Source organism: Limulus polyphemus, unplaced genomic scaffold, assembly GCF_000517525.1.
Source record: "Limulus polyphemus unplaced genomic scaffold, Limulus_polyphemus-2.1.2 Scaffold4639, whole genome shotgun sequence".
In the NCBI taxonomy this organism is placed as follows: Eukaryota; Metazoa; Arthropoda; class Merostomata; order Xiphosura; family Limulidae; genus Limulus; species Limulus polyphemus.
The window spans coordinates 42779-55345 of record NW_013670249.1 but is presented as its reverse complement, the minus strand read 5'-3'; the positions used below and the strand labels follow the sequence as shown (position 1 = coordinate 55345).

The window sequence follows — 12567 nt, the reverse complement described above, 5'->3', positions numbered from 1 at the left end:
AAACAATGGTTCAAGAAGATTTATTGTTTATAAACAATGTTTCGAGAAGATTTATTGTTTATAAACAATGTTTCGAGAAGATTTATTGTTTATAAACAATGGTTCAAGAAGATTTATTGTTTATAAACAATGTTTCGAGAAGATTTATTGTTTATAAACAATGGTTCAAGAAGATTTATTGTTTATAAACAATGTTTCGAGAGGAGTTTCTTTTTTTTCTTTCAAAATCCACTACTTTTTTTTAGCAGACTAGGTTTCTATGTTGATGTCGCAGAATTCGACATCAAAATCTTTGAATTTGGTGTTTCAGATCCCCCTGGTGTTGCTACAGTGCTACCTCCAGACCAAAGAATAGTTAAAGGACATCCAGTAACTTTGTACTGTGAGGTCAGTGACCTGGGATTTCCGCTGGCTGGTTTTTATCACTGGGAAAAAGATGGCGTGGTGCTGAATTCCACTTCTAATTTATATATCAGCGAGCCCGTTTCGGTGGCGACTGAAGGCAATTACTCTTGCTCTGCAGTGAATGAAGTGGCGATTGGAAGCTCAGTCCTTTACCATCTGGATGCCTTTGGTAAGAGCTTAATGGTAGGATAGCTCCCCCGACAAATTGTGTCGCTCCACAAATTGAATTTGGTCACGATGCTTAAGACTTAAGTATGTTTTCCTATCCTACAATTGGTTACTCAGACGGAAAGTTAAAATATTAGACATATTTTATTGACCTATGACTATGCCTCTGTGTTACTTATTTGGACAGAGAGTTATGAGTTAAATACACTTGTTCTATGTCTCAGTGTTATTTATTTGGACGAAGAGTTATGAGATAAGTAATGAATGTGTCACGTGTATCTCTATCACCTACTGAGATAGAAATGTATGAGTTTATAGGTACATGTGTGATTTATTTGAACTGAGAATTAAAAAGTTAAACAAATTTTCCCCATGGCTTTGCATTAGCTCTAAAGACAGAAAGTTAATAGTCGACCCAATATTTCCTGACCCATAATTCTGTATTAATTGTAAAGACAACATTAAGAGGAATTACTGAAAGCTAGCTTTCTGTACAGCGGTTTTCTGTGCACAACTTGATACATATTTATAATTTTTTTACCGTAAACTAATACCATTTCATGGTATCATTCATAAAATGTATTTTTCACATAGCACCTCCCAGGTTTGTGGAGAAGTTACCTGCCATAGGGGGTGCTCTACGAAATATTCACACTGTAAACTTAAGGTGCAGGGTGGAGTGCGAACCTTTATGTGACGTCATGTGGTATAGAAATGATGAGAACCTCAATGGTTCGAAGTTTTTCTTCAGTGAAACGGTTGAACAACCACCAGACATCGAGAGGAACACATTCAAGTCTGTAATTAGTGTTTTATCTTGGAACATGAGTCTCCTGCCTTCCCTGAGTTTTGACTTCAACAACTTCACTTGTAAAACTACGGCTAATAAAGTGGGTAAAGGCGTTTCTAGCAGCATGATCTTCCGTCTAGAATGTAAGTACAAATTCATGTTCTCCTTGTCTAGTAATTATGTTTCCTTCCCTTCTGAAACAGCACAAGCGTATTAGTTGTTAATCACTTCAGGTTGAAGGTGTCCCAGAACGTCTGAACAAGAACAATAATCGGTCTTAAATTGTGTATTAGCATTTAATATTCTAAAGGACGTGGTTGTTCAATTAGTGATTAAACGCAAAGTCTCAAGTCTTAATATTATAGATTAATGAACAAGTCGTGCCACAAATAATACAATAATTATGTTACTATTAGAAGTAAATATTAATTTGGCTTTTTAAACTCAGGAATCTGGGATAAACATATATATATATATATATGAACACAGACAGATCTAGTAGCTTGCTCTGGTCAACATACAACAACAGATGAACACAGACCTAGACAGATCTAGTAGCTTGATCTGGTTAATATACAACAACAGATGAACACAGACGTAGACAGATCTAGTAGTTTGATCTGGTTAATATACAACAACAGATGAACACAGACATAGACAGATCTAGTAGTTTGATCTGGTTAATATACAACAACAGATGAACACAGACCTAGACAGATCTAGTACTTTGCTAGATCGATAATAGTGAATATCATCCAATGCAAGTTTCTTTGTCTTAAGGTGTGGTGATCTGTATTGTGTAATCATCTTCACACTATTGCTGACTGGTTTTTTGTTGCAGCAAAAACTCATAAAAAAGAAGAAAAGAACACCTGTAAAACTGTGTTACTCTGTAAGACAACTAGTCATTGGAAAGAAAATCGTTTATGAAAGATAGGTATCGCGATGAAAATTCTTACTGGTATTGGATAGGTACAAGCAAAGACTATTTCTCTTGATAAACAAGCGAAAGCTGCCATTTTATAAATGTTTATATTATTAATCTCATCCACAAGAACGTACCGAAAAACCATCTAGAAGACGATAAAATGTTCAAACACTTTGGAATATTAAAAATACAACACTAACATACTCAGAAAAACAAAATAAGATTCGATCCTAAAACATCACAAATTGCCACCACGGGAGTGAAACGTGTTAGTTTTGGTTTCATTTTTGCATATCCCAAATGTTTATTGCAGTGTTTTCGACTCTTCTGTACCGTGCGTAACTTGGGTTTTAGAGGACTTGTCCCGTCGGGAGAACGTGCAACCTAATGGTATTGATTACACTATTTCAGATCCTCCTGAGGACATCAAGATTTCGATGGTTCAGCTGGAGATTTTGGAGGGAGAGGTCCCGGAGGATCTGGTGTGTTCAGCCTCTGCTCATCCCGATGGAGAATACATTTGGCTCCAGAAAGGCGAACCTGTTTCCCAAGGTCCGGTGTTGTCGTTTAATTCGTCTTTGTCTAAGGAAATGGCGGGAAACTACACATGTGTTGTCAGCAACAGACACGGTAGAGCGAAAACCGCGGCTGTGATTCGGGTTCTTCGTGAGTGGCTTTTCTTTGATTTATATATTTGTTACTCTGTAGTTAAATTTCTGAGTTGTTTCTTTGGATTAACAGCGAATCTAGATAGTATTCCGAATATTCATCTTGTGTGATTTTTTTACTTTGACTAAGTCAGTATAAATCGTAAGTTTGTATTTTTACTGAGCACCTGAGTTGACCTCATGATACAATATGATGTTTTTTTATTGTGTACTAATACCACGTGTTACCGCTAGAACTTCGAAGAATTAAATGCCCTGCAATACACAAGATTGCACTGTTTTAAGCCGAGAAGACTCAGTGTATTATTTTCCAACCGTGTGTTCTATTAAAGACCATTAATTTATCAACCTTGTAATCAGTTGCAATATTTACTTGTTGCGCCGGTGGATGTGCTGATTGCTGGGTACGTTCCTCTCTTAATTAGAAACCATAACCCTTGTGATTACTCTTAATTCAAGTGAACGTTCAGTGTGTAATTCTGGAGAATAATGATATTGCGGAGAACGGATGACGGATTATCATCAACACACGACGGTTAATTTATGAGTTTAATTCTGATAAGAAATCTCGACAGAATACTGATATAATTCAACTTTATTAAAAGGTAAATTTCAAACCTTTGGTGTGATATCTCTTCAAGTATATTTGTTCCTTCTAATCTATGTGAACAGTATTAATGTAAACTTTGCTTTTCTACGAACAGATAAGCCTGAGTGCATGATAAGAAGAGGATACGACCAGTCTGGAACCCTGATTTTAACCTGTCAGGCCCATTCCCAACCTGGTGTCGTGAACTTCACGTGGTACAGGAACAACTCGACTGTCCATGTTTACCACGTGACTGATGGAGCTAGTCACAGCGTCTTGAAGCTCTCTAAAGAAAGGTCAAGCAGCACCAGTAGCTACTCCTGTGTTGCAGCGAATGTGATTGGCCAGTCCGATCCGTGTTACGTCCCTCTCACCGACTTTCCGTGTATGTGATGTTTCTCATAATATTCAGAATAAATAAATAAATCGTTCTTATAGACATAAAGTCGAGCAACGACAACTTCGTTGGTAGCTGTGGTAGAAGTTTGTTTTTTCTATACAGTGAAACGACGTTTCGCTTCTTTACTGAGCCCTTCCTCAGGTCGATACGTAGAAAGAGGCACGAGCAGTCCGTTAGAACCAAACCTATATTACGTTTACACTGATTGAAACAATATTCATAGGAAAGTGGCTAATTATATGACGTTTTGAATCTCTTTTATATTCTCTGTTTAAATTCTTGTAAACAGCAGAATAAGGCTTAAGAGTGGTTAAACAATCAAACTTTATTGCATGTTGGAAACAATACAGCGTTTAGTTATATAGTTAAATAGCTATTGGAATGTATATATATATATATATATAAAATTAGTAATATCAACAATAATAATAACATTATTGCATCATGTGTATTAGGGAGAAATTTTAACATCTCATAGCTATGTTGTTGTTAAGCGCAAAGCCACACAATGGCTGTGCCTTCCACGGGTATCGAATCCCTGCTTTTAGCGTTATAAGCCTTCAGACTTATCGCTGATCTAATGGGGGGGGGCATAACAGTGTACAGTGATAAGTATATTCATTTGTTACAAGTTAGTTCCCCGATGGCTCAGTAATGAGTTACAGCTTACAACGCCAAATATCGGGTTTCGATACCCTCGATGGGCAGATCACAGATAGCATATTGTGTAGTTTTTGCTTAATAACAAACAGTCAACTGTAACAAGTTAAACTGAAAACATTAATTACATTAATTGTTTCAGTTAAATTAAAGAAGCGACAAAAAATATGTATTAATATTTTCAATTTCAATGTTTATGTATGTACACTTTTATCAGTATGTAGTGTTGAGTGTCGTATTTCGGGTGTAACTATGGTAAAAATGTGTATATCTACCAGATGAAAAGAAAATATAGTAAAGTGTAATAAGATTACTTAAATATTTCACATTTTAATCTATCATATTTCAATAATTCTTGTTGTTTCAAGATGTTACGTTTTCTATAAAGTTGAACCCTTTGGAATTCGAAAAGATTAGAAACGAGGAAACGTTTTTAACCTTCGAAATTTTCATTAAACCGTTGCTAACTGCCTATTAAGCCTATTTTATAAAACAAATAAAATAAACACGATACACAATAAAGAGAGTGTTTTTCACTTAAGCAATGATATTTATCCTTATTGAAACAAGGTTCGGCAGCCAGATCTCAAACGGTAGTATAGATAATGTGTTTACTTAACGACCCCAGCTATAATCTTAATGACCTTTAATGAATCCTGCTTCATTTACGGTTTTTCCTCACTTAGCGCCGGAAGGATGGGTCCAGCTGTTGCTGAGAGAAGAGAATCTCGTCATTGTGGCGGGAGTTGCTGGGGGGTTAGTAGTTCTAGTGGTGGTCTTAGTAACCTGTTTGATTGCCGTCCTGCTTAAACGACGAATGCGAGGTACGATCAGAAGCTGTTTTATCTGAGTTTATACGTAACAATCACAGAAGTCCGATCCCTCAGGATTCATTTACTACTAAGAATACGAACTGTTTTTGGTTAGAATAGAATTGTGTTTTTATATGATATTAGGATTGTTAACTCAAAGTATTGAATTCTATTATTGTTGATGAATTCTAGTCTTCATATGTCGTCAATAATGAGTATTTATTGTTGGTCAAATATTAACGTGAATTAGGCGCTTCAGGTATGGTTGTAAACCAATTAATTTCATTTGTCATCATAATTTAGTATTAAACCTATTGTAGTTTTAACACTGCATTGTATATTTAAGGGACTAGATATAGATTGCGAAATTATAAAAATTAATAGGCCTAATACTAATGTTTGATAACAGGTAAATTAATTATAATCATGAAAATGATGTTCAAATAATTACAATAAGAAGTTTACATTTAACTTGATTATACAACGGTACGTCAATGATGTGTTCTTTGTGTTAAATACTTTCCATAAGAGTAAATGGTGTGTTGTTTATGTTAAATACTTTCCATAAGAGTAAATGGTGTGTTGTTTATGTTAAATACTTTCCATAAGAGTAAATGATGTGTTCTTTGTGTTAAATACTTTCCATAAGAGTAAATGATGTGTTGTTTGTGTTAAATACTTTCCATGAGAGTAAATGATGTGTTGTTTGTGTTAACTACTTTCCATAAGAGTAAATGATGTTTTGTTTGTGTTGAATACTTTCCATAAGAGTAAATGATGTGTTGTTTGTGTTAAATACTTTCCATAAGAGTAAATGGTGTGTTGTTTATGTTAAATACTTTCCACAACAATAAGGGATGTATTGTTTACATGAGATACTTTCCAAAACAGCCAATGATGTAATATTTATCTGAAATATTTTCCACAACAACCAGGGATGTATTGTTTATATGAGATACTTTCCACAACAGCCAATGATGTATTATTTATATGAAATACTTCTCACAACAAGCAATGATGTAATATTTATATGAAATATTTTCCACAACAACCAGTGATGTATTATTTATATGATGTACTTCCCACAACGACCAATGATGTAATATTTATATGAAATATTTTCCACAACAAACAGTGATGTGATAATCATTAATGAATTGTAACAAGGAATCCTTCAATTTGAATAACTGAGGTTAAAAGTTCGAGAAATTTCCCGAAACTATGTTTAAGTTATAACAACCTAACTGTATTATCTTTGGAAATTTATCTTAAATATTTGAAGCTATTTATTCAATAGCGCTAATTTACCCTTGTTAGAATGCTACTCCATTCCAAGCGTGCAAGAGAGCAGAGATAAACTTATTATAATCTGTCTCGGCTGAGCTTGGAGACGCCATGTTGCTGGTTGCCATGAAAATCGGTAATTTATTTTGAGCAAATAACTATAGTAACATTAACAATTGTTCAAGACGTCACTACACATAATTTACTACCTACATTGACTTAAAGATAAATTTCAGTCTTATGTTCTTACATATGAAATTTAATCTTAATGACAATTGTAAAAAAAAAAGGAGTGATTAAAAAAGTGGACTTAAATTGTGTTGGTGTTTGTTTTCAGGAAACAGAAAGACAGATTTAGTGCAACGTCAAATGTGAGTATTACGTTATTTGTCAATGAAATACGCTAAATCATTTAAGGCAAGACATCAGTACAAATGTATATATCCTAGTTATACGTATAATCGGAGAACTTTCAGAAAAATTGGTAACTTTAGTGGATATCAAATATCCTTAAGGGAGCTGTAATTCGTAAACTTTATCAACGGGTCTAAATTATATAACAAGAAATACAGGATAGACCTAACAGGCATTAAACCCACAAGGAGGTATTGAGAGACATTAAAAAACTGCCTTTGTATTTTTTACGCAGACCCGAGGGGAAGGAATTAACTGCCGATGACACCCCAGGTGGAGCATCCCCTCTATTGACTACCCTCGATAAACCTGATGGCAGTCCTCTATTGAGACACATTGTTGGAGGTATAAAATGTAACGTTATTATCCTATTATTTCAATGTTTGTTAAACTAATATTGAGACGCATTGTTGGACCAACAATGTGTCTCAATATTAGTTTAACAAACATTGAAATAATAGGATAATAACGTTACATTTTATACCAGGTATAAAACGTAACGTTATTATCCTATTATTTCAATGTTTGTTAAACTAATATTGAGACGCATTGTTGGAGTTATAAAATGTATTAGAGTTGTTTCTTGGAAACAGTTGTTGCCTTCTACATTGAGTAGTTATGTTTTGTTCTTGGGGGGGGGGGATAGGTGTTGTTCTTCACAAGATAGTTTTATATTAAGTTTTTGGAGATTTTTGCTCTCTAAAATAGTACATTTTTGGATGTTTATGCTTTACTTTATGAGGTGAGACATATGTTTGTTGCAGTGTACGTTAACACAATAACTTTTATATCTTTGGATAGACCGAAACTGTGCTGATGTGGCAAGTGAAGACCACGTGATCTCCCGAAACTTTCCTTTAAGCCGAAGTGGAAACGACCGCAGATGACAAGATAATTAAAGCAGGTTAGTTGTAGTACCACATTAATAGTCTTATCCTAAGATAGTTACAAACGTTAATCAACTTAAAAACACTTCATTTATTTTGTGTTCTAGAATAATACCAACCTTAGGCAATTAAAACGTTTATTTTGTGTTCTAGTATACTACCAACCTTAGTCAATTCAAGATGCTTCCTCCTAGCTGTGTTTTAGAATACTACCAACCTTAGTCAATTCAAGATGCTTCCTCCTAGCTGTGTTCTAGAATACTACCAACCTTAGTCAATTCAAGATGTTTCCTCCTAGCTGTGTTCTAGAATACTAACTAACCTTAGTCAATTCAAGATGTTTCCTCCTAGCTGTGTTCTAGAATACTACCAACCTTTGTCAAGTCAAGATGTTTCCTCCGATAATAATACCAGTTGTAAAACTTCTCAGTTATTTTTCACATACTACATTGCTAGATATAGTGCACTAAAAATAAAGCTAGCCAAAAAAGATGCTTGAGCTTCAAGACGTTTTAATAAAAACCAAAGGACGTATTTACAGTATAATTCTCACATCTTTAGAACCAATTTATATTAAGTTTGAAATAGACTATTAATCAAGGAGTTTGGTTTATTTTCCATAAAAAAAAACCATAAATACAATATTTTTGTTGTGGTTCGACCCGAATCTTATATCTATGTCATTAAGTGTCAGTATCATGCACTCCAAACTTTTTTGATTTACTTACAATGTACTTAGAAATTTACAAAAACCTTTACTGAAAATAAATTAATCAACATATACATCACGAGTTATTTCTTGATGAAAATAAGAGTAAAATAATTGTGATGTCAAGAACAGACTATCCTACTCTAGTGAGCAATAATTATATTTCTTATCTCTTAAAATCAGATCATAGTATAGATCAAATAAAGGTTTATAAGCATATGTTGTTTTTCAGCACTGATCACCCCCTCAGAAACATTGGATCTTCCTTGCTCACCATTTGGACGAGGAGACGCTGATTGTTTAGACGTGTATGTTATAAAAAAGAAAGAGGGGTGATAAGGTTTTGAATAAGTAACCGGTAAGAGTTAAAAATGCTGGATTTTTTATGAGAGAAATATTTATTTTTAGATACTTTCTCCCAGACGTTTTAAGAGATGCTGACGGAACTATGGTGATGGAATTATTAGTAATTAAGAAATGTTTAAAGAACAATTTGTCCTTAATTTGAAGCTATTTCTAAAACGTGTATGTACGTATATTTGAGCCCAAGAAAATAATAAAAACCGGTACGAAGTGACCTATTTAACCATGTATTCTGTCTATTGATATTTATTAATCATGTATTGTCTCTATATAAACCGGTACGAAAACACCATTTAACCATCAATTCTATCTATATAAACCGGTACGAAAACACCATTTAACCATCTATTCTATCTATATAAACCGGTACGAAATCACCATTTAACCATCTATTATATCTATATAAACCGGTACGAAGTGACAATTTAACCATATATTCTATCTATATAAACCGGTACGAAGTGAACATTTAACCATATATTCTGTCTATAAAAACCGGTACAAAAACACCATTTAACCATCAATTCTATCTATATAAACCGGTACAAAGTGAACATTTAACTATATATTCTATCTATATAAACCGGTACGAAAACACCATTTAACCATCTATTCTATCTATATAAACCGGTACAAAGTGAACATTTAACCATATATTTTGTCTATAAAAACCGGTACGAAGTGACCATTTAACCATCTATTCTATTTATATAAACCGGTAAAAAGTGAACATTAACCATATATTCTATCTATATAAACCGGTACGAAAGTGAACATTTAACCATATATTCTATCTATAAAAACCGGTACAAAGTGAACATTTAACCATATAGTCTATCTATGAAAACCGGTACGAAGTGACCTATTTAACTATGTATTCTGTCTATAAAACCCGGTACGAAGTGACCATTTAACCATCTATTCTATCTATATAAACCTGTACAAAGTGACCTATTTAACAATGCATTCTGTCTATAAAACCCGGTATGAAGTGACTTATTTAACTACGTATTCTGTTTATAAAACCCTGTACGAAATGACCATTTAACCATGTATTCTGTCTATAAAACCCGGTACAAAGTGCACATTTAACCACGTATTCTGTCTATAAAACCCGTACGAAATGACCATTTAACAATGTATTCTGTCTATAAAAACCGGTATGAAGTGACCTATTTAACCATGTATTCTGTCTATAAAACTAGGTACGAAGTGACCTATTTAACCATGTATTCTGTGTATAAAACCCGGTACGAAATAACCATTTAACCATGTATTCTCTCTATAAAAACCGGTACGAAGTGACCTATTTAACCATGTATTCTGTCTATAAAAACCGGTATGAAGAGACCGTTTAACCATGTATTCTCTCTATAAAAACCGGTATGAAGAGACCGTTTAACCATGTATTCTGTCTATAAAACCCGGTACGAAGTGACCTATTTAACCATGTATTCTGTCTATAAAACCCGGTACGAAGTGATCTATTTAACCATGTATTCTGTCTATAAAACCCGGTATGAAGTGACTTATTTAACTACGTATTCTGTCTATAAAACCCGGCATGAAGTGACTTATTTAACCATGTATTCTGTCTATAAAAACCGGTACGAAATGACCATTTAACTATGTATTCTGTCTATAAAACCCGGTACGAAGTGACCTATTTAACCATGTATTCTGTGTAATGATATTTATCCTAAGGAACTAAGTTCACAATACCATCACAAATATATTAATACTTTAATTCAGTGGTTCCCCAGGTTTTTTAGAACAAGCTCCTCCCCAGAATTTTCAACATCCATACTGATGTCCCCCACCAAATGAACCTATACATACTGCATCCGCCAGTTCAGAATCTCTGCTTTAATTAACACAAAGCTACGTGTTATCTACCTGTCAATCTTCGTCCTGTATATCTATACTTCTTTCTCATTAAGCCTTCTGCTCCCTCTATACATGCAGACAGAGTATGTAAAAAAGTTACCATGTTGGAGATGTTTAAAATCGATATTTCTATCTTTGGAGAGAAAAAAATGGATGGGCTACTAAAGTTATTTACTGGCATGGTTTTTAAATGTAACTCTAGCAATGTTATCATGGGTTGTAACTAATATTCTGTAGTTCTAAGCACTTGGTTATCAATACTTTGAACACACCTTTTCCATAAATACAAAAATCAAACGTTCTTCGCAAGATGTCGAGAAAGGTATTATTTTCCTTTTTTTTTGTTTGATTGAAGAATAGACTATTCGTTTATTCGTCGATGAAATTAGTTTGTTTCGATAACGTAAAAATTACACAAACAAACACTCCATTAATCTATTAGCACGACGTATTCCCAGTGTTTCTTTTTGAGTCTTGTAACCTTTATTGAGCTTCAAAAAGCGATTTTATGATTCGGGAAAACGCCTGTAGGCACATAAGTAAACCCCGGAGATTCAAATCAGTCATTTCCGTGCGTGAGCAATAAAACTCATACAGACAAGAGCTTATCACTTCATAAAACTAACAGACGTTGTGAATCATTTTTCTGGTAAGTTCTACTTTGTGATTTTTGAAACTGAAAACTAAATTATCTCGTGTTATTCTAATGTACTCAGTACTTCTAAAGGCTATAAACTTTATAAATTACGGAGAGTAAATTACAAATAAACAATATATATATACATTCGTTGCCTCATTAGAATTCCAAATGAGAAACCAGATCTTTGCGTATCATATTAACAAAAATTTTGAAAAAGTTTTAAAACGTTCTCATCATATAAGTGCCATTGTGATGTCAGCTCAAATATTTCAAACTTCCTAATTAAAGGCGGCATATACAGGACTTATTTGGATTAACCTATCAGTGGCAGTGTGTCTTTGAGTCCATGAAATCATCCAATTATTGATTGCAACTGTTGGAATCCCTCAGATTAATCATTCGATGGCAGTCTTCGTATTAACTTCATAGAAAGTTACCATGTTTCCACGTAGACATTAATTTCCTTGTCATTATACACTTTTATTAGGCCTATTGTATTTTTTAACATTGCAAGCCCCCTCCCCCCAGTGGCACAGCGGTATGTTTGCGGAATTACAACGCTAGAATCCGGGTTTCGATACCATGGTGGGCAGAGCACAGTTTGCCCATTGTGTAGCTTTGTGCTTAATTGCAAACAAACAAAAACTAAAGAGAGCGTATGACAATAGCATTCCAACCACATGTGTTCGCCATACCCATTGCCAACGACGCGTTTGGCCACAATCCATACACAACAAACGCAGTGTTGGACGAAACACCATTTATATAAACCGTTTGTTACAAAAACAGTTGTTATGGCGTAAACGCTTTTTTTCAAAGTATGCAAAGAATGGTTGTAATTAATTATAATTGTCATAAAACATTAGAATTATGCCTATTATATTATATTATTCTTTATCTAGCCGTTTAGGGATTTCCAAGAATTATAAGAGTGTATCATAATATTCCAATCACAAAGGCTTT

At 34.0% G+C, this 12567-nt stretch overlaps 1 protein-coding gene across 1 annotated transcript in view; it reads left to right on the top strand.

The window, feature by feature from the left end:
• Positions 1 to 9293, top strand: part of LOC106471464 (hemicentin-1-like) — a 38278-nt gene extending 28985 nt beyond the window's left edge. Inside the window, exons 5-13 of the mRNA XM_022400079.1 lie at positions 311 to 574; positions 1168 to 1506; positions 2703 to 2957; positions 3664 to 3933; positions 5295 to 5432; positions 7042 to 7075; positions 7354 to 7463; positions 7920 to 8022; positions 8947 to 9293. Of these exons, the coding sequence (XP_022255787.1) occupies positions 311 to 574; positions 1168 to 1506; positions 2703 to 2957; positions 3664 to 3933; positions 5295 to 5432; positions 7042 to 7075; positions 7354 to 7463; positions 7920 to 8005 (1496 nt within the window). The 3' untranslated portion in view covers positions 8006 to 8022; positions 8947 to 9293. The remainder of the gene's footprint in view (positions 1 to 310; positions 575 to 1167; positions 1507 to 2702; positions 2958 to 3663; positions 3934 to 5294; positions 5433 to 7041; positions 7076 to 7353; positions 7464 to 7919; positions 8023 to 8946) is intronic.
• The last annotated feature ends 3274 nt before the right edge of the window (positions 9294 to 12567 follow it).